A 22075-nucleotide genomic window follows, 5' to 3' on the forward strand; every position below is an offset into this window, starting at 1 on the left:
ATACGATTGATTGATTGATTGATTGATGGTGTAGGCAGGCAACTTGGGGAAAACTTTTTTGTTTCCGCAAACAAAATAAATACAGTTTATTGCCTGAGCCTTCCCAGACTGAGCCCCCCCCCCTTTTCCCCTCCCCGCAGCACCTGTATATATGTTTGTACGTATTTATTACCCTATTGATTTTAACTCTGTTAAAATAAACTCTGTTTATTTTAAACTCAGTGGTGTTGTGTTGTGAGAAGCAGCGTGGCTCGGTGGTGAGAGCCCGGGCTTTGGAGTCCGAGGTCATGGGTTCAAATTCTGACTCCACCAACTGTCAGCTGGGTGACTTTGGGCAAAGTCACTTCACTTCTCTGGGCCTCAGTTACCTCAGTTGGAAAATGGGGATTAAGACTGTGAGCCCCCCGTGGGGCAACCTGATCACCTTGTATTCCCCCTCAGCGCTTAGAACAGTGCTTTGCACATAGTAAGCGCTTAATGAATGCCATTATTATTATTCTTATTCTTATATTTGTACATATTTCTAGACTGTGAGCCCACTGTTGGGTGGGGACCGTCTCTATATGTTGCCAACTTGGACTTCCCAAGCGCTTAGTACAGTGCTCGGCACACAGTGAGCGCTCAATAAATACGATTGAATGAATATTTATTCTATTTATTTTATTTTGCTAATATGTTTTGTTTTGTCATCTGTCTCCCCCTTCTAGACTGTGAGCCCTTTGTTGGGTAGGGACCATCTCTAGATGTTGCCAGCTTGTCCTTCCCAAGCGCTTAGTCCAGTGCTCTGCACACAGTAAGCACTCCATAAATACGACTGAATGAATGAATATTTATACTATTTATTTTATTTTGCTAATATGTTTTGTCGTCTGTCTCCCCCTTCTAGACTGTGAGCCCACTGTTGGTAGGGACCGTCTCTAGATGTTGCCAACTTGGACTTCCCAAGCGCTTAGTACAGTGCTCTGCACACAGTAAGCGCTCAATAAATACGATTGAATGAATGAATGAATGATTGAATGAATGACTTTTTCGAGGGCCGGAAGTGGAGGGGCCGCAATGACACAGCGCCGCGCGGCGTGATGACGTCACAGGCCCCGCGACGTCCCCGCCCTCTTCAGGTTGCCGGGCTCCCGGCCGCGTCCCTGCTCTCGCGAGATCTTCCGGCGGCGGGCTCGCCTCGGGCGCAGCCAATCGCCTCAGAGCGCCGAGTAGAGGCCGCAAGATGGCGGCGGGAGCGTGCCGCTGGCTGATGGCCGCCGCCCCCGCCCTGTCCGGGCCCCCTGGGAACGGGCTGAGGCTGGGAGGCGGAGGGGCGGCGCGGGGAACCGCCCGGAGCGGCCCGGCACCGGCCCGGGGCCCTTCGCGGACGCTGATCGTCACCCAAAGCGGCGCCATTTTACCCAAACCAGTCAAAGTGAGTATGGGGGCGGGCTCTGAATGACAGGGCCGGCAGCCAATCACAGCCATACGGGCGGGGGTGGGCGGGCTGTGATTGAGAGCGCCGGCAGCCAATCACAGCCATTGTCCCGGGGGCGGGGGCCTTGGGGGGTCTGATTAACAGGGCCGGCAGCCAATCACAGCTTTTGCCCCGAGGGGCGGGGGCCGCGGGCTCTGATTGGCAGGGCCGGCAGCCAGTCACAGCCATGGGGCGGGCTCTGATTGAGAGGGCCGGCAGCCAATCACGGCTATTGTCCCGAAGTGGGTGGGGGCCGCGGGAGCTGTTTGATAGGGCCGGCAGCCAATTAAATCCATCGGGGCGGGCTCTGATTGACAGGACCGGCAGCCAATCACAGCCATTGTCGGGGGGCCCGGGAGGGGGGGTCTGATTGACAGGGCCGGCAGCCAATCACAACCATTGACCCAGGGGGGCGGGGGCTGCGGGCTCTGATTCATTCATTCATTTAATCGTATTTACTGAGCCCGCTGTTGGATAGGGACCCTCTCTATATGTTGCCAACTTGCACTTCCCAAGCGCTTAGTCCAGTGCTCTGCACACAGTAAGCGCTCAATAAATACGATTGAATGAATACTGAGCGCTTACTATGTGCAGAGCACTGTACTAAGCGCTTGTTTGACAGGGTCGGGATTAGAACCCATGGCCTCTGACTCCCAAGCCCGGGCTCTTTCCACTGAGCAATGCTTTTTCCCATACCATTATCTAATAATGGTGATGGTATTTGTTAATCGCTTACTATGTGATAAGCACTGTTCTAAGCGCTGGGGTAGATACAAGGTGACCAGTTTGTCCCACGTGGGGCGCACAGTCCTCATCCCCATTTTCCAGATGAGGGAACTGAGGCCCAGAGAATAATAATAATAAAGGAGGCCTTCCCAGACTGAGCCCCTTCCTTCCTCTCCCCCTCGTCCCCCTCTCCATCCCCCCCTTCTTACCTCCTTCCCTTCCCCACAGCACCTGTATATATGGATATAGGGTTGTACAGATTTATTACTCTATTTATTTATTTATTTATTTTATTTGTACATATCTATTCTATTTTATTTTGTTAGTATGTTTGGTTTTGTTGTCTGTCTCCCCCTTTTAGACTGTGAGCCCACTGTCGGGTAGGGACCGTCTCTATATGTTGCCAACTTGGACTTCCCAAGCGCTTAGTACAGTGCTCTGCACACAGTAAGCGCTCAATACATACGATTGATGATGATGATGTTAAGCGCTTACTATGTGCCCGGCACTGTTCTAAGCACTGGGGAGGATACAAGGTGATCATGTTGTCCAATGCGGGACTCACAGTCTTAATCCCCATTTTCCAAATGAGGGAACTGAGGCCCAGAGAAGTGAAGTGACTTGCCCAAAATCACCCAGCTGACAAGCGGCGGAGCCGGGATTAGAACCCATGACCTCTGACTCCCAAGCCCGGGCTCTTTCCACTGAGCCACGCTGCTGCTTCAAGCACTGTAGTAAGTGCTTGATCATTATGGTATTTGTTAAGCGCTTACCATTGCCCTGGTCCAACGTGGGGCTCACCGTCTCAATCCCCATTTTACGGATGAGGTAACTAAGGCACAGAGAAGTCAAACGACCTGCCAGAGGTCACAGAGCAGACAAGGGGTGGAGCCGGGATTAGAACCCACGACCAGATGGTATTTTAATGGCATTTGTTAAGCGCTTAGTATGTGCTGACCACTGTACTAAGAGCCGGAGTAGACTAGACTGTGAGCCTGTTGTTGGGTAAGGACTGTCCTCTATATGTTGCCGATGTCTACTCTCCCAAGGGCTTCATATCTTGACTGTGAGCCCATTGTTGGGTAGGGGCCGTCCTCTATATGTTGCCGATTTGTACTCTCCCAAGCGCTTCATACAGTGCTGTGCACACAGTAAGCGCTTAATAAATCATCATCATCATCAATCGTATTTATTGAGCGCTTACTATATGCAGAGCACTGTACTAAGCGCTTGGGAAGTACAAATTGGCAACATATAGAGACAGTCCCTACCCAACAGTGGGCTCACAGTCTAAAAGGGGGAGACAGAGAACAAAACCAAACATACTAACAAAATAAAATAAATAGAATAGATATGTACAAATAAAATAAATAGAGTAAAAAAATATGTACAAACATATATACATATATACAGGTGCTGTGGGGAAGGGAAGGAGGTAAGATGGGGGGATGGAGAGGGGGACGAGGGGGAGAGGAAGGAGGGGGCTCAATCTGGGAAGGCCTCCTGGAGGAGGTGAGCTCTACGATTGAATGAAAAATGATTGATTGAATAAATACGATTGAATGAATGAATAGAGGCAGATCAGACACCGAGGAGCCGGGCTAGAGGGGATGGAGTGTCTCTGGGAAAGGGGAGGCGGGATCCTGGGTGCAGGGACTATTGGTATATTGTACTCTCCCAAGCGCTTGGTACAGTGCTCTGCACACAGTAAGCGTTCAATATATACCATATCCAAGGAGGACCATAAAGGGCCCGACCCCCGGAATTGCGGCCAGAGAATCCCAACCTTCTGCCCCCAATTCCCTAATTGCCAGATTTTAAGATCCTCGAGGGCAGATATCGCCCCCTCCCCATCCCCCCTTACCTCCTTCCCCTCCCCACAGCACCTGTATATATGTATATAATAATAATAATTTTGGTATTTCTTAAGCGCTTACTATGTGCAAAGCACTGTTCTAAGTGCTGAGGAGAAGACAGGGTGATCAGGTTGTCCCATGTGGGGCTCACAGTCAATCCCCATTTTACCAATGAGGTAACTGAGGCCCAGAGAAGTTAAATGACTTGCCCAAAGTCACACAGCTGACAAGCGGCAGAGCCGGGATTTGAACCCATGACCTCTGACTCCAAAGCCCATGCTCTTTCCACTGAGAAAGAGCTGTATATATATATACACATATATATACATATATATTTCCGCTGTATATACGTTTGTATGTATTTATTACTCTATTTTATTTCATACTCTATGAGTATACTCTAGAGAATATTCTATACTCTATTTTATACTCTATAGAGTATTTTATACTCTATGTTATTTTATTGGTACATATTCTATTTATTTTATTTTGTTAATATGTTTTGTTTTGTCGTCTGTCTCCCCCTTCTAGACTGTGAGCCCGCTGTTGGGTAGGGACCGTCTCTCGATGTTGCCAACTTGGACTTCCCAAGCGCTTAGTCCAGTGCTCTGCACACAGTAAGCGCTCAATAAATACGATTGAGTGAATGAATGAATGAATTGTACTCTCCCAAATGCTTAGTAAGATATTCGGCTCAGAGTAAGCTATCAATAAGTATGTCCATTGATTGATTAATTATGCTTAGTAAGATACTCAGCTCAGAGTAAGCTATCAATAAATATATCCATTTTTTTATTAATTAACATAGGTCTGGGGGAGGAGGGTCAGTGTCTTTTCCCCCATTCCCTTGTCAAAAAATGTTGTCATGGGGCAGAATTAGTAATGCCAGGGCTCGGTTCCCATAGTCTTTATCCAGGCAGACCCTGAGGATGGGGGCCTTGGATTTGGGCCATAAATTGGAAGCCGGACTAAGGAAGTAGGTTCAATGTGTAAGGCCTTGCAGGGATCCAAATAATAATAATAATAATATGATGGTATTTGTTAAGCATTTACTATGTGCCGAGCACTGTTCTAAGCACTGGGGGAGATACAAGGTTATCAGATTGTCCCACGAGGGGCTCACAGTCTTAATCCTCATTATACCGACGAGGTAACGGAGGCCCAGAGAAGCGAAGTGACTTGCCCAAGGTCACCCAGCTGACAAGTGGCGGAGCCGGGATCGGAACCCATGACCTACATATTGTCATAAAATTGTCATAAAATTGTACATATTTATTACTCTATTTACTCTATTTATTTTACTTGTACATATCTATTCTATTTATTTTGTTAGTATGTTTGGTTTTGTTCTCTGTCTCCCCCTTTTAGACTGTGAGCCCACTGTTGGGCAGGGACCGTCTCTAGATGTTGCCAATTTGTACTTCCCAAGCGCTTAGTACAGTGCTCTGCACACAGTAAGCGCTCAATAAATACGATTGATGATGATGACCTCCGACTCCCAAGCCGGGGCTCTTGCCACTGAGCCACGCTGCTTCTCCATTCCAGAAAGTAACCCTGTAAGGAGTGACCTCTCTGGTGCCAGCGGTGGGAATAATAACAATAATAATAATGTTGGTGTTTGTTAAGCGCTTACTATGTGCAAAGCACTGTTCTAAGCGCTGGGGGGGGGGATACAAGGTGATCAGGTGGTCCTACCTAGGGCTCAGTCTTAATCCCCATTTTTACAGATGAGGGAACTGAGGCACAGAGAAGTTAAGTGGCTTGCCCAAGGTCACGCAGCTAACAAGTGGCAGAGCAAGGATTCGAACCCATGACCTCTGACTCCCAAGCCCGGGGTTCTTTTCACTGAGCCACGCTGCTCGAGTGAGACCACCGTAGCTGGATACGGGATTCTCCGTGAGATTTCCCAAGGTGGATCGTTTCAGCCCTGGCAGACGGGCCCGTGCCGGAGGTTCAGGGAGATCAGACCTTTATTTTCTGTCTTTTAGACTGTATTTTCTGTGTCCGGACTGTAAATTCGTCACGGGCAGGGAACGTGTCTGCTAATTCTGTTGTGGCGTACTCTCCCAAGAGCTCAGTACAGTGTTGCGCACCACGTGGGACAACCTGATCGCCTTGTATCCCCCCCCCAAGCCTCAATTCCCTCAACTTGTACTTCCCAAGCGCTTAGTCCGGTGCTCTGCACCCAGTAAGCGCTCAATAAATACGATTGAATCAATCAATCAATCATATTTATTGAGCGCTTACTGGGTGCAGAGCACCGGACTAAGCACTTGGGAAGTCCAGGTTGGCAACATCTTGAGACGGTCCCTACCCGCCAGTGGGCTCCCAGTCTAAAAGGGGGAGACCGAGAACAAAACCAAACATACTAACAAAATAAAATAAATAGAATAGATATGTACAAGTAAAATAAACAGAGTAATAAATATGTACAAACATATATACGTATATACAGGTGCTGTGGGGAAGGGAAGGAGGTAAGATGAGGGGGATGGAGAGGGGGACGAGGGAATGAATTGAATGAATGAATGATTAATTCCACCGATTGATTTTTAAAACTCCGCAGATGTCCTTCGGCCTCCTGCGGGTGTTCTCCATCGTGATCCCTTTCCTCTATGTTGGGACGCTCATTAGTAAGAACTTCGCCGCCCTGCTCGAGGAACACGACATTTTCGTCCCCGAGGATGACGACGACGACGATTAACCGGTAAGGTTTGAGAATTTAATAATAATAATCATAATGGCATTTGTTAAGCGCTTACTGTGTGCCAAGCGGGGGGATACAATGTGATCAAGTTGTCCCACGTGGGGCTCACGGTCTTCATCCCCACTTTTACAGATGAGGGAACGGAGGCTCAGAGAAGTGAAGTGACTTGCCCAAGGTCACACAGCAGACTTGTGGTGGAGCCGGGATTCGAACCCCCGACCTCTGACTCCAAAGCCCGGGGTTTTTCCACTGAGCCACGCTGCTTCTCTTTGGGGCGAGGGAGGAGGAGTAACTCCAAGAGCATCCGTGGCGGGGCCGGTCAACACTTGGTTTCTGGGCACTTGGAGGGCGGGTGTGGCCCCTGATCTTTGCCCTAGCTGGCGGGGAGTCCAGTACAGAGCAAGAGCAAGCCCGGGAGGGCTTCCTGGCCGTCAGGAGGAGGTGGTGGGTGACTCTTTTTGGGTTTGAGGTGACCAAGGGGTGGCCGTGCGGAGAGCCAGGGAGCTGGTGCTATCTCCCTCCCACCCCCCGGCCAACCGCACTTCAGTCAGCCAGTCAATCAATCCTATTTATTGAGCGCTTCCCGGGTGCAGAGCAGCCTGGCTCAGTGGAAAGAGCACGGTCTTGGGAGTCAGAGGTCATGGGTTCTAATCCCGGCTCCGACAACTGTCAGCTGTGGGACTGTTTATTTTATTTTGTTAATATGTTCCGTTTTGTTGTCTGTCTCCCCCTTCTAGGCTGTGAGCCCGCTGTTGGGTAGGGACCGTCTCTATATGTTGCTAACTTAGACTTCCCAAGCGCTTAGTACAGTGCTCTGCACACAGTAAGCGCTCAATACGATTGAATGAATGACTTCACTTCTCTGTGCCTCAGTTTCCTCATCTGTAAAATGACTCTGGCATGCTATTTACGCGGCCCCCCGAGCCTTCCCAGACTGAGCCCCCTCCTTCCTCTCCCCCGCCCTACCTCCTTCCCCTCCCCACAGCACCTGGATATATGTTTGTACGTATTTATTACTCTATTTATTTTACTTGTACGTATCTATTCTATTTATTTTATTTTGTTAATATGTTTTGTTTCGTTCTCTGTCTCCCCCTTCTAGACTGTGAGACCAATGTTGGGTAGGGACCGTCTCTAGATGTTGCCAACTTGTACTTCCCAAGCGCTTAGGCCAGTGCTTTGCACACAGTAAGCGCTCAGTAAATACGATTGAATGAATGAATGAATGAATGCTGTTTACGCAACCCCCCAAGCCTTCCCAGACTGAGCCCCCTCCTTCCTCTCCCCCTCCTCCCCCTCCGCCTTACCTCCTTCCCCTCCCCACAGCACCTGGATATATGTTTGTATGTATTTGTTACTCTATTTATTTCATTTGTACATATTTATTCTATTTATTTTGTTAATATGTTTTGTTTTGTTCTCCGTCTCCCCCTTCTAGCCTGTGAGCCCGCTGTTGGGTAGGGACCGTCTCTATATGTTGCTGTGCTTCCCAAGCGCTTAGTCCAGTGCTCTGCACACAGTAAGCGCTCAATAAATACGATTGAATGAATGAATGAATAAAGTGGGGATTAAGACTGTGAGCCCCACATGGGACAACCTTGATTACCTTGTGTCCTCCCAGCGCTTAGAACAGTGCTTGGCACATAGTAAGCATTTAACAAATACCAACATTATTATTATTTGTATTAATGTCTGTCTCCCCCATTCTAGTGTGTAAGCTCGTTGTGGGCAGGGACTGTGTTTTGTTTATTGTACATATTTATTACTCTATTTTACTTGTACATATTTATTCTATTTTATTTTGTTAGTATGTTTTGTTGTCTGTCTCCCCCTTCTAGACTGTGAGCCCACTGTTGGGTCGGGACTGTCTCTATATGTTGCCAACTTGTGCTTCCCAAGCGCTTAGTCCAGTGCTCTGCACACAGTAAGCGCTCAATAAATATGATTGATTGATTGATAGTATCGTACTCTCCCAAGCGCTTAGGACAATGCTGTGCACACAGTAAGGGCTCAGTACGACGGACCAATTAATGCCGTGATGATTATTTCACAGGGGTGGCGGGAGGGGAGAAGGCTGTCTACCCCCAAGTAATTTTTGTGTTGCTTTGTTCCAGAGCTCTTTGGAAGAGCAGAAGGGAGACAAGCCAACAAGCGGGCGGCGTGGATGCGGTCACTGCTTCCCTCCGTCCTAGCGAGAGATCGGAGCTGACCTTCCAGACCTCCGAGAGCTCCGTGAGCCCTGGACCGGCGGCCCGCCAACGGCCACACGGACCCCTTTGTTAGCCCTGGGGGTCGTTTGACCTCTGGCCGGGACACGTCTGTCGTCCGAACCCGCGGTCTGATGATAATAAATCAGGCAAAAACTCCTCACCCTGGGCTTCCAGGCTGTCCATCCATCCATCCCCTCGCCCCCTCCTCCCTCACCTCCCTTCTGTCCTTCTCCAGCCCAGCCCGCACCCTCCGCTCCTCTGCCCCTGCTAATCTCCTCCCCGTTAGGCCTCGTTCTCGCCTGTCCCGCCGTCGACCCCTGGCCCACGTCCTCCCCCTCTCCCGGAATGCCCTCCCTCTGCCCATCCTCCAAACTAGCTCTCTTCCTCCCTTCAAAGCCCTCCTGAGAGCTCACCTCCTCCAGGAGGCCTTCCCACACTCAGCCCCCTCCCCATCCCCCCCGCCTTACCTCCTTCCCCTCCCCACAGCACCTGTATGTATGCATATATATTTGTACGTATTTATTACTCTATTTTATTTGTATTTATTTCATTTTGTTAATATGTTTTGTTCTCTGTCTCCCCCTTCTAGACTGCGAGCCCGCTGATGGGTAGGGGCCGTCTCTAGATGTTGCCAACTTGGACTTCCCAAGCGCTTAGTACAGTGCTCTGCATACAGTAAGCGCTCAATAAATACGATTGAGTGAATGAATGAATGAAATCCCCCGAGGTACCAGAACCCCAGCCTGCTCTAGTCCTTGTTCCAGAGGCATCCTGGGACCCAGCATCCCGCTTCTTTCCTTCCCTGGGCTTTCTTCCCAACCGGATAAAGTGTAACGTAGCGCCCTCCCCCCCACCCCCCCAGGTCCTATCGCTCAATCAATCCATGCTATTGATTGAGCGCTTTTGTGCAGAGCACTGCTCATTCATTCAATCGTATTTATTGAGCGCTTACTGTGTGCAGAGCACTGTACTAAGCGCTTGGGAGAATACTATTTTGCTGTGAGACCTTGGGTAAGCCATTTCACTTTTCTGGGCCTGTTCCCTCATCTGTAAAACGGGGATTGAGACTGTGAGCCCCATGTGGGACAGGGACTGTGTCTAACCTGATTAGCTTGTATCTACCCCTGATGATGATGGCATTTTTTGAGCGCTTACTGTGTGCAGAGCACTGTACTAAGCGCTTGGGAGAATACTGGTTTGCTGTGAGACCTTGGGTAAGCCATTTCACTCTTCTGGGCCTCAGTTCCCTCATCTGTAAAATGGGGATTGAGACTGTGAGCCCCATGTGGGACAGGGACTGTGTCCAACCTGATTAGCTTGTATCTACCCCTGATGATGATGGCATTTATTGAGCGCTTACGGTGTGCAGAGCACTGTACTAAGCGCTTGGGAGAATACTGGTTTGCTGTGAGACCTTGGGTAAGTCATTTCACTTTTCTGGGCCTGTTCCCTGATCTGTAAAATGGGAATTGAGACTGTGAGCCCCATGTGGGACAAGGGACTGTGTCCAACCCGATTAGCTTGTATCTACCCCTGATGATGATGATGATGATGATGATGGCATTTATTGAGCACTTACTGTGTGCACAGCACTGTACTAAGTGCTTGGGAGAATACTGGTTTGCTGTGAGACCTTGGGTAAGCCATTTCACTCTTCTGGGCCTCAGTTCCCTCATCTGTAAAATGGGGATTGAGACTGTGAGCCCCATGTGGGACAGGGACTGTGTCCAACCTGATTAGCTTGTATCTACCCCTGATGATGATGATGATGATGGCATTTATTAAGTGCTTACTATGTGCAGAGCACTGTACTGAGCGCTTGGGAGAATACTGGTTTGCTGTGACACCTTGGGTAAGCCATTTCACTTTTCTGGGCCTCAGTTCCCTCATCTGTAAAATGGGGATTGAGACTGTGAGCCCCATGTGGGACAGGGACTGTGTCCAACCTGATTAGCTTGTATCTACCCTTGATGATGATGGCATTTATTAAGCGCTTACTATGTGCAGAGCACTGTTCTAAACGCTGGGGAGGTTACAAGGTGATCAGGTTGTCCCACGGGGGGGGCTCACAGTCTTAATCCCCATTTTACAGATGAGGGAACTGAGGCCCAGAGAAGTTAAGTGACTTGCCCCAAGTCGCAGAGCTGGGATTTGAACTCATGACCTCCGACTCCAAAGCCCGGGCTCTTTCCACTGAGCCACGCTACCCCTGCGCTTAGAGCGGTGCTTGACACATAGTAAGCGCTGAACAGATACCATTATTATTATTATTACTCCTTCTACAACAGAAGAATTAGCAGATATGTTCCCTGCCATGTCTTACTCACAAGAAGATTGTTCCTCCGGTCCGGTCCAGGGTAAGATATAAGAATCGTTGGGCGGAAAACAGCAAGGGGATGGTTTACACCCTGAAGTTCATTCGTTCAGTTTATTTTACTTGTACACATCTATTCTATTTATTTTATTTTGTTAATATGTTTGGTTTTTTAATCTGTCGCCCCCTTCTAGACTGTGAGCCCACTGTTGGGTAGGGACCGTCTCTAGATGTTGCCAACTTGGACTTCCCAAGCGCTTAGTCCAGTGCTCTGCACACAGTAAGCGCTCAGTAAATACGATTGATTGAGTCAGTCGTATTTATTGAGCGCTTACTGTGTGCAGAGCACTGGACTAAGCACTCTGTTAGTAATTAGACATCTGCCTCTGTGGCCAAGGTGCAAAGTAGACAAAAACTTTATCTCCCCCAATCAAAAGAACTCAGTTTGCTGCCATTAAGTTTGAGAGCAGGACGGCTAGCAGTCAGTAGTATTTATTGAGCGCCCACTGTGTGCAGAGCACCGTTACTAAGTGCTTGGGAGCGGACAACACAGTAGAGAAGCAGCGTGGCCCAGTGGAAAGAGCATGGGCTTTGGAGCCAGTGGTCATGGGTTCGAATCCAGGCTCCGCCAATTGTCAGCTGTGTGACTTTGGGCAAGTCGCTTACCTTCTCTGGGCCTCAGTTCCCTCAGCTGTAAAATGGGGATTGACTGTGAGACAACCTGATCACTCTGTAGCCCCCCCAGTACTTAGAACAGTGCTTTGCACATAGTAATAATAATAATGATGGTATTTATTAAGCGCTTGCTATATGCAAAGCACTGTTCTAAGCGCCGGGGAAGTTACAAAGTGATCAGGTTGTCCCACGTGGGGTTCACAGCCTTAATCCCCATTTTACAGATGAGGTAACTGAGGCCCAGAGATGTTAAGCGACTTGCCCAAAGTCACACAGCTGACAATTGGCGGAGCCGGGATTCGGACCCAGGACCTCTGACTCCAAAGCCTGGGCTCTTTTCCACTGAGCCACGCTGTTTCTCAAATACAAGTCGGCAACCTATAGAGACGGTCCTTATCAATCAATCAATTGTATTTATTGAGCGCTTACTGTGTGCAGAGCACTGTACTAAGCGCTTGGGAAGTACAAGTTGGCAACATATAGAGACGGTCCCTACCCAACAACGCGCTCACAGTCTAGAAGTCCCAACGCTCAGTACAGTGCTCTGCCATCAGTAAATGCTCACTAAAGGCCCTTGATTGACTGCCCTTTATTAAGCTTATTTTGCCAGAACCTGCGCCCCATCTTGGGAGCTACCGGCCCATCTGCTTCAGGCCGTGGTTTTGATCCCCCTTCTAGACTGTGAGCCCACTGTTGGGTAGGGACCGTCTCTATATGTTGCCCACTTGGACTTCCCAAGCGCTTAGTACAGTGCCCTGCACACAGTAAGCGCTCAATAAATACGACTGAATGAATCCATCCGACTGCTGCCTTCCTTCATCCGTGGGAGTTGACAGGCCGCTCCAGAATTATGGCATTAAAGCCTTAATTCCGGTGTTCTCCTGAGCCCCACCACACATTAGGGTCCTTATTATCATTATTATTATTCTCTTCTCTGGGCCTGTGACCCCATCCAGAAATGCGGATTGAGACTGGAATAATAATAATGATGGCATTTGGTAGGCAAAGCACTGTACTAAGCGCCGGGAAGGTGACAAGGTGATTAGGTTGTCCCATGGTGGTGCTCACAGTCTTAATCCCCATTTTACAGATGCAGTCACTGAGGCCCAGAAAAGTGAAGTGACTTGCCCGAAGTCACACAGCTGACAATTGGTGGGGCTGGGATTTGAACCCATGACCTCTGACTCCAAAGCCCGAGCTCTTTCCACTGCACCACGCTGCTTCTCTTCTCTTCATTTGTACAGATTTATTACTCTATTTTACTTGTACATATTTACTATTCTATTGATTTTATTTTGTTAATATGTGTTGTTTTGTTGTCCGTCTCCCCCTTCTAGACTGTGAGCCCGCTGTTGGGGAGGGACCGTCTCTATATGTTACCAACTTGGACTTCCCAACCGCTTAGTACAGTGCTCTGCACACAGTAAGCGCTCAATAAATACGATTGATGATGATGATGACTTCCCAAGCGCTTAGTACAGTGCTCTGCACATAGTAAGCGCTTAACAAATACCATCATTATTATTATATAATGTTTGGTTCTGTTCTCTGTTCTGTTCTCTGTCTCCCCCTTTTAGACTGTGAGCCCACTGTTGGGTAGGGACTGTTTCTATATGTTGCCAATTTGTACTTCCCAAGCGCTTAGTACAGTGCTCTGCACATAGTAAGCGCTCAATAAATACGATTGATTGATTGATTGATTATTATATACTATTGGATGGTCTCCCCCCCCACCCCGCCCCCAAAATCCAGTGGAAGCCAAGCATCCTCTAAGCCCGAGTCCTTGAATTTGCTCCCTTCCTTCACCTCTCCCTCAGGCCTACACATCCATAATTTATTTACTTATTTATTATTTAACTTATTAATCCGTAATTTATTAATATCTGTCTCCCCCCTCTAGACTGTAAGCTCACTGTGGGCAAAGGAGCGTGTCTGCCAACTCCGTTATACTGTACTCCCCCAAGACTTTAGTACAGCGCTGTGCACACAGTAAGAAGCAGCTTGGCTCAATGGAAAAGAGCTCAGGCTTTGGAGTCAGAGGTCATGGGTTCAAATCCCGGCTCTGCCAGTTGTCAGCTGTGTGACTTTGGGCAAGCCCCTTAACTTCTCTGTGCCTCAGTGACCTCATCTGTAAAATGGGGATGAAGACTGTGAGCCCCCCGTGGGACAGCCTGATCACCTTGTAACCTCCTCAGAGCTTAGAACGGTGCTTGGCACATAATAAGCGCTTAATAAATGCCATCATTATAAGTACTCCATCATCATCAATCGTATTTATTGAGCGCTTACTATGCGCAGAGCACTATTAAGCGCTTGGGAAGTACAAATTGGCAACATATAAATACAGTTGATTGCTACTCACACGAAGGGGTCCAAGGAAGAGGATCCCCACCGCCGGGAGGGCGGGGGACCAGGACCGAGTTCCGCGCGGGAAGCGGAGACAGGGAATGCCGCCTGCTTCGAACGGACAAGGTTTATTTGCAGAAGAGGACGGGGCGAGGACGACTTCCGGGAGGCCCCCCAATCATGGATTATGACCGGAATAGAATTTCGACAGGAAGTCCTTGGGTCGTGGCATTTCTGTTTCATGGAAGAAGCGCATGACGTGCGTCCGCTGCTTCCACACTTTGATGGTCTCCTCCAGTTCCATCTTCCCCTGCGCGAACGGGAAGAGAGCCCGAGTTGGGGGAAGGAAGGAAAGCGTTTAAAGCGAGGGCCCGAGGAAGTCAATCAATCAATCAATCAATCGTATTTATTGACTGAATACCCAACAGACAATGACTCTCCCCTCCTTCAAGGCCTTATTGAAGGCCCACCTCCTCCAGGAGGCCTTCTGCCCATTTGTACTTCCCAAGCGCTTAGTCCGGCGCTCTGCACATCATCATCATCAATCGTATTTATTGAGCGCTTACTATGTGCAGAGCACTGTACTAAGCGCTTGGGAAGTACAAATTGGCAACATCTAGAGACAGTCCGTACCCAACAGTGGGCTCACAGTCTAAAACAGGGAGACGGAGAACAAAACCAAACATACTAACAAAATAAAATAAATACAATAGGTATGTACAAATAAAATAAATACACATAGTAAGCACCCAGTAAGTATGAATGACTTACTATCCAACAGACAATGACTCTCCCCTCCTTCAAAGCCTTACCGAAGGCCCACCTCCTCCAGGAGGCCTTCTGCCCATCTGTACTTCCCAAGCGCTTAGTCCGGCGCTCTGCACATAGTAAGCGCCCAGTAAGAAGCAGCGTGGCTCATTGGAAAGAGCAGGGGCTTTGGAGTCAGAGGTCATGAGTTCGAATCCCGGCTCCGCCACATGTCTGCTGTGTGACCTTGGGCAAGTCACTTCACTTCTCTGAGCCTCAGTTACCTCATCTGTAAAATGGGGATTAAGACTGTGAGCCCCACGTGGGACAACTTGATCACCTTGTATCCCCCCCAGCGCTTAGAACAGTGCTCTGCACATGGTAAGCACTTAATAAATGCCATTATTATTATTGAGCGCTTACTGTGTGCAGAGCACTGTACTAAGCGCTTGGGATGTCCCCTTGGGGCCCTGCTGCCGTGACCCGAGAGCAGGGGTGCCGACTTTTCCAGCTTGAGCCCGGGGACGTAAGCGGAGGGCGGATTTTAGAAGGGATGAGAAAGGGAATAAGGCAGAAAGCCCGGTGGCTTTGGGGCCTGCCCACAACAAGCTCACAGTCTAGAGGGGGAGACAGACATTAATATAAATCAATAGATAAATAAATCACAGATATATGTGCTATGCGGATGGGAAGGAGGATGAATGAAGGAGCAAGTAAGTGGCGCAGGAGGGAGTGGGAGAAGAGGAGAGGAAGGGCTTATTCCATGATGGCATTTAATGCCTATCACTATTAATAATAATAATGGCGTTTATTAAGCGCTTACTATGTGCTAAGCACTGTTCTATATTATTATTATTATTAATAGTAAACAACAATAATAAGTCTAAGTAGCCTTAGGACCTAGTTCATTCATTCAATCGTATTTCTTGAGCGCTTACTGTATGCAAAGCACTGTTCCAAGCGCTTGGGAAGTACAAGTCGGCAACATATAGAGACGGTCCCTACGGTATTTGTTCATTCACTCAACCAACCGTATTTATTGAGCACTTACTGGGTGCAGAGCACTATACTAAGCGCTCGGGAAGTACAAGTCGGCAATAAATACGATCAAATGAATGAATGAACTTGTACTTCCCAAGCGCTTAGTCCAGTGCTCTGCACACAGTAAGTGCTCAATAAATACGATCAAATGAATGAATGAACTTGTACTTCCCAAGCGCTTAGTCCAGTGCTCTGCACACAGTAAGTGCTCAATAAATATGATCAAATGAATGAATGAACTTGTACTTCCCAAGCGCTTAGTCCAGTGCTCTGCACACAGTAAGTGCTCAATAAATACGATCAATTGAATGAATGAACTTGTACTTCCCAAGCGCTTAGTCCAGTGCTCTGCACTCAGTAAATACGATCGAATGAATGAATGGCCTTGTACTTCCCAAGGGCTTAGTACAGTGCTCTGCACACAGTAAGCGCCCAATAAATACGATCGAATGAACATCTAGAGACAGTCCCTACCCAACAGCGGGCTCACAGTCTAGAAGGGGGAGACAGACGACAAAACAAAACCTAGTTCTCCCCCCTCTACTGTTCCTTTGAAACACTGAGCGTCCACCCACCAGCCCGTAGAGGTGATCAAATATAATAATAATAATAATGACGGTATTTGTTAAGCGCTTACTATGTGCAGAGCACTGTACTAAGCGCTTGGGAAGTCCAAGTTGGTAACATACAGAGACAGTCCCTACCCAACAGCGGGCTCACAGTCTAGAAGGGGGAGACGGACAACAAAACAACACATATTAAAATAAATAGAATAGTAAATATGTACAAGTAAAATAGAGTAATAAATCTGTACAAATAAATCGAAGAGAAGAAGCGTGGCGCAGTGGGAAGAGCTCGGGCTTTGGAGTCAGAGGTCATCAATCGTATTTATTGAGCGCTTACTGTGTGCAGAGCACTGGACTAAGCGCTTGGGAAGTCCAAGTCGGCAACATCTAGAGACGGTCCCTACCCAACAGCGGGCTCACAGTCTAGAAGGGGGAGACGGAGAACAAAACAGATGAGCAAAATAAAATAAATAGAACATAACGAGCGAGTCGCAGGCCACCACGGGCCCCGCCCACCCTCCGTCCACCCCCAGGACAGTCCGCCCGCTCGGCTACCTTGACGACCAGCAGGTCAATGGCTCTGGGGTCGGTGACGTGAGCGTTTTTCACGAACATCTCCCGCACCTTGTCACGCCCCTGCTTCACGGAGATGTCCAGCTGGAACAGGTGCACTAGAAGGACAACGGTTTCCTGAGCAGCCCGCCTGGTTAAAACCTCCTTCGTCGGGGCCCCACAGTTGTCTACAACACATGAGCGGGGATTATCTTTGCCCAGAAACGCTCTGGGCATATTACTCCCCTCCTCAAAAATCTCCAGTGGCTACCAATCAATCTGCGCATCAGGCAGAAACTCCTCCCCCTGGGCTTCCAGGCTGTCCATCCATCCCCTGGCCCCCTCCTCCCTCACCTCCCTTCTGTCCTTCTCCAGCCCAGCCCGCACCCTCCGCTCCTCCGCCGCTAATCTCCTCCCCGTACCTCATTCTCGCCTGTCCCGCCATCGACCCCCGGGCCTGGAATGGCCTCCCTCTGCCCATCCGCCAAGCTGGCTCTCTTCCTCCCTTCAAGGCCCTGCTGAGAGCTCACCTCCTCCAGGAGGCCTTCCCACACTCAGCCCCTTCCTTCCTCTCCCCCTCGTCCCCCTCTCCATCCCCCCCATCTTACCCCCTTCCCTTCCCCACAGCACCTGTATATATGTTTGTACATATTTATTACTCTATTGATTTATTTATTTATTTTACTTGTACATATCTATTCTATTTATTTTATTTTGTTAGTATGTTTGGTTTTGTTCTCTGTCTCCCCCTTTTAGACTGTGAGCCCACTGCTGGGTAGGGACTGTCTCTATATGTTGCCAATTTGTACTTCCCAAGCGCTTAGTGCAGTGCTCTGCACATAGTGAGCGCTCAATAAATACGATTGATGATGATGATTGCGTCTCCTGTGATTAGTGCAGCGCTCAGACCAGAGTAGGGTCCTCAATAAATCAATTCCAGAATTCCTCCAGGCAGGAAGCCAGGCTCGAAGTCCATTCTGGCCTCTGATGCAGTGTGGCTTAGTGGCTACAGCCCAGGCCCCATAAGGGCCTGGGTTCTAATCCCAGTTCCATCACTTGCCTGCTGTGGCGTCTCCTTCATTCATTCAGTCGTATTTATTGAGCGCTTACTGTGTGCAGAGCGCTGTACTAAGTGCTCGGGCAGTACAAGATGGCAACATCTAGAGACGGTCCCTACCCGACAACGGGCTCACAGTCTAGAAGGGGGAGACAGACGACAGAATGAAACATGTGGACAGGTGTCAAGGCGTCAGAATAAACAGAAGTAAAGCTAGATGCACAGCATCAACAAAATAAATAGAATAGTAAATATGTACAAGTAAAATGAATAGAGTAGCAGACTTGCTCAAGGTCACGTAGCAGACAAGTGGCGGAGCCGGGATTAGTACGTCCAACTTGATTAACTTGTAACTACCCCACTGCTTAATACAGTGTCTGGCACCTAATAAGCACTTCACAAATGCAGCAAAAAAAATTAAAAGCAGTCACTTCACTTTTCTGTGCCTCAGTTACCTCATCTGTAAAATGGGGATTAAGAGTGTGAGCCCCAGATGGGACAGGGACTGCGTCCAGCCTGATTAACCTGTATTCATTCAATGGGATTTATTGAGCACTTACTGTGTGCAGAGCACTGTACTGAGCGCTTGGGAAGTACAAGTTGGAAATGGCATTTGTTAAGCGCTCACTCACAGTCGTAATCCCCACTTTACAGATGAGGGAACCGAGGCACAGAGAAGTTAAATGACTTGCCCAAAGTCACACAGCTGACAAGTGGCAGAGCTGGAATTTGAATAATAATAATAATAATGATGGCATTTATTAAGCGCTGTTCTAAGCGCTGGGGAGGATGCAAGGTGATCAGGTTGTCCCACGGGGGACTCACAGTCTTCATCCCCATTTGACAGATGAGGGAACTGAGGCCCAGAGAAGTGAAGTAACTTGCCCAAAGTCACACAGCTGACAAGTGGCGGAGCCGGCATTTGAACCCATGACCTCTGACTCCAAAGCCCGGGCTCTTTCCACTGAGCCATGCTGCTTCTCTTATATGTACCCCAGCACTTAGAACAGTGCTTGTCACATAGTAAGCACTTAAGTACTATTATTATTATTATTAGTAATTTGTGCAGTGCTCAGACCACGGTAGAGTTCTCAATAAATCAATTCCAGAATTCCTCCAAGCAGAAAGCAGGCTCAAAGTCCACAGAGAATCAATCGTATTTATTGAGCGCTTACTGTGTGCAGAGCACTGTACTAAGCGCTTAAGAAGGGCCTGGGTTCTAATCCCAGCTCCACTGCTTGTCTGCTGTGTGATCCCGGGCAAGTCACTTCACTCTTCTGTGCCTCAGTTCCCTCATCTGTAAAATTGGGAGTAAGACTATGAGCCCCACATGGGACAACCTGATTACCTTGTGTCTATCCTAATGCTTGGAACGGTGCTTGGCACAAAGTAAACGCTTAGCAAATACCACCATTATTATTTTCCATTATTATTTTCCAAGCGCTTAGTACAGTGCTCTGCACATAGTAAGCGCTCAATAAATACGATTGATGATGATGATTTTCCTGGGCCTCCGTTCCCTCACCTGTAAAATGGAGATTAAGACTGAGGGCCCCCTGTGGGACAGGGACTGTGTCCAACCTGCTTAGCTTGTATCCATCCCAGCACTTAGTACAGTGCCTGGCCCGTACTAATTCATTCATTCATCTCATTCAGTCGTATTTATTGAGCGCTTACTGTGTGCAGAGCACTGGACTAAGCGCTTGGGAAGTCCAAGTTGGCAACCTCTAGAGACGGTCCCTACCCAACAGCGGGCTCACAGTCTAGAAGGGGGAGACAGAGAACAAAACATACTAACAAAATAAAATAAATAGAATAAATATGCACAAATAAAATAGAGTAATAAATCCATACAAACATATATACATATATCCAGGTGCTGTGGGGAGGGGAAGGAGGTAAGGGGGGGGGGGGGATGGGGAGGGGGCTCAGTGTTACTAAGCATTTAAGATCCCAGCTCTGCCACTTTTCTACTGTGCGACCCTGGGCAAGTCACTTCACTTCATCATCCCCCCCATCTTACCTCCTTCCCTTCCCCACAGCACCTGTATATATGTATATATGTCTGTACATATTTATTACTCTATGTATTTATTTTACTTGTACATATCTATTCTATTTATTTTATTTTGTTAGTATGTTTGGTTTTGTTCTCTGTCTCCCCCTTCTAGACTGTGAGCCCACTGTTGGGTAGGGACCATCTTTCTTTGTTGCCAACTTGGACTTCCCAAGCGCTTAGTACAGTGCTCTGCACACAGTAAGCGCTCAATAAATACGATTGATTCCCCACAGCACCTGTATATATGTATATGTTTGTACATATTTATTACTCTATTTATTTATTTATTTTACTTGTACATATCTATTCTATTTATTTTATTTTGTTAGTATGTTTGGTTTTGTTCTCTGTCTCCCCCTTTTAGACTGTGAGCCCACTGTTGGGTAGGGACCGTCTCTATGTGTTGCCGACTTGTACTTCCCAAGCGCTCAGTCCAGTGCTCTGCACACAGTAAGCGTTCAATAAATACGATTGATTGATTGATTGATTCCCCACAGCACCTGTGTATATGTATATATGTTTGTACGTATTTATTACTCTATTTATTTATTTTACTTGTACATATCTATTCTATTCATTTTATTTTGTTAGTATGTTTGGTTTTGTTCTCTGTCTCCCCCTTCTAGACTGCGAGCCCGCTGTTGGGTAGGGACCGTCTCTAGATGTTGCCAGCTTGGACTTCCCGAGCGCTTAGTACAGTGCTCTGCACACAGGAAGCGCTCAATAAACATGATTGATTCCCCACAGCACCTGTGTATATGTATATATGTTTGTACATATTTATTACTCTATTTATTTTACTTGTACATATCTATTCTATTTATTTTATTTTGTTAGTATGTTTGGTTTTGTTCTCTGTCTCCCCCTTCTAGACTGTGAGCCCGCTGTTGGGTAGGGATTGTCTCTAGATGTTGCCAACTTGGACTTCCCAAGCGCTTAGTCCAGTGCTCTGCACACAGGAAGCGCTCAATAAATACAACTGATTGATTATTATTGCTGCCTCTAAGGGTTCTGGGGCTCCGGCCTTCAACTCTCGCGAGATTGAAAGGGGGGAGAGACGCGGCTCTGGGGCTCCGGCCCCCAAAACTCGCGAGATCGAGGAGGGCCCCAGCTCTGGGGCTTCGGCTTCCAACTCTCGCGAGATCTAGAGAAGGGGGGGGCAGGCCTAGTTTCGAGGCTCCGATCCCCCCCAAGTCTCGCGAGATCGATGGTGGGCGTGGCTCTGTCCCCCGTGCCCCCGCCGTCCCCGTGACCCCGGTGCCCTTCCTTTGGGGATGGAGGGGACCTTGAGAGGCGGAGCTCGGCGGCGCCCCAAACCGCGGCACTTACAGGTGTTGGGGATCTCCCGGTACCAGGCCCGGTACAGCTCCCGCACCCGCCGCTTCGCCTCGTTCAGGTCCCGGCTGAAGATGGGCTTCACTGAGGTGCTGCCCGCGGCCGCCGCCGCAACGCCCCGCAACCCGCCCGCCGCCATCTTGGTAAAGCCATCAAGTGCCGGCTGCGGTGGGGAGAGGGAGGTCGGGGTAAAGTTCATCCATTGGCTGAGGCCAGGGGGCAGGAGCTCATCCATTGGCTGAGGCCAGGGCGGAGGCGTTCATCCATTGGCTGAGGCGAGGAGGGAGGGGTACAACCATGAGGGGAGGGGGAGGAGCTCATCTATTGGCTGAGGCGAGGGGGAAACGTGTATTCATTGGCTGAGGCTAAAGGGAGACGTTCATCCATTGGTTGAGGCGAGGAGGGAGGAGCTCATCCATTGGCTGAGG

General features: G+C 48.6%; 2 protein-coding genes across 2 annotated transcripts; one reads left to right on the plus strand and one right to left on the minus strand.

Moving 5' to 3' along the window:
- Nucleotides 1-1222: 1222 nt before the first annotated feature.
- On the plus strand, nucleotides 1223-9115 carry SMDT1 (single-pass membrane protein with aspartate rich tail 1). Its single transcript, XM_038756740.1, has 3 exons — nucleotides 1223-1414; nucleotides 6605-6745; nucleotides 8860-9115. The coding sequence occupies exons 1-2, from the start codon at nucleotides 1223-1225 to the stop codon at nucleotides 6740-6742; spliced, it is 330 nt and encodes a 109-aa protein (XP_038612668.1). The 3' UTR covers nucleotides 6743-6745; nucleotides 8860-9115.
- Nucleotides 9116-14392: 5277 nt separating this feature from the next.
- On the minus strand, nucleotides 14393-21868 carry NDUFA6 (NADH:ubiquinone oxidoreductase subunit A6). Its single transcript, XM_038756354.1, has 3 exons — nucleotides 21642-21868; nucleotides 17200-17315; nucleotides 14393-14600 (listed from the first exon to the last, which is right to left on the minus strand). The coding sequence occupies exons 1-3, from the start codon at nucleotides 21844-21846 to the stop codon at nucleotides 14469-14471; spliced, it is 453 nt and encodes a 150-aa protein (XP_038612282.1). The 5' UTR covers nucleotides 21847-21868; the 3' UTR covers nucleotides 14393-14468.
- Nucleotides 21869-22075: the final 207 nt, after the last annotated feature.

This window comes from Tachyglossus aculeatus, chromosome 14 (genome assembly GCF_015852505.1).
Source record: "Tachyglossus aculeatus isolate mTacAcu1 chromosome 14, mTacAcu1.pri, whole genome shotgun sequence".
In the NCBI taxonomy this organism is placed as follows: Eukaryota; Metazoa; Chordata; class Mammalia; order Monotremata; family Tachyglossidae; genus Tachyglossus; species Tachyglossus aculeatus.

What these genes read in the sequence shown, in the direction of transcription:
- SMDT1 (XM_038756740.1), top strand. Translation starts at nt 1,223, where the DNA reads ATGGCGGCGGGAGCGTGCCGCTGGCTGATGGCCGCCGCCCCCGCCCTG. An exon ending in TTTTACCCAAACCAGTCAAA is followed by an intron (nt 1,415 to 6,604) that starts GTGAGTATGGGG and finishes AAAACTCCGCAG; the next exon opens with ATGTCCTTCGGCCTCCTGCG.
- NDUFA6 (XM_038756354.1), bottom strand. Translation starts at nt 21,846, where the DNA reads ATGAACTTTACCCCGACCTCCCTCTCCCCACCGCAGCCGGCACTTGAT. An exon ending in CCGGGAGATCCCCAACACCT is followed by an intron (nt 17,316 to 21,641) that starts GTAAGTGCCGCG and finishes TTGTCCTTCTAG; the next exon opens with TGCACCTGTTCCAGCTGGAC. An exon ending in TTGACCTGCTGGTCGTCAAG is followed by an intron (nt 14,601 to 17,199) that starts GTAGCCGAGCGG and finishes CCGTTCGCGCAG; the next exon opens with GGGAAGATGGAACTGGAGGA.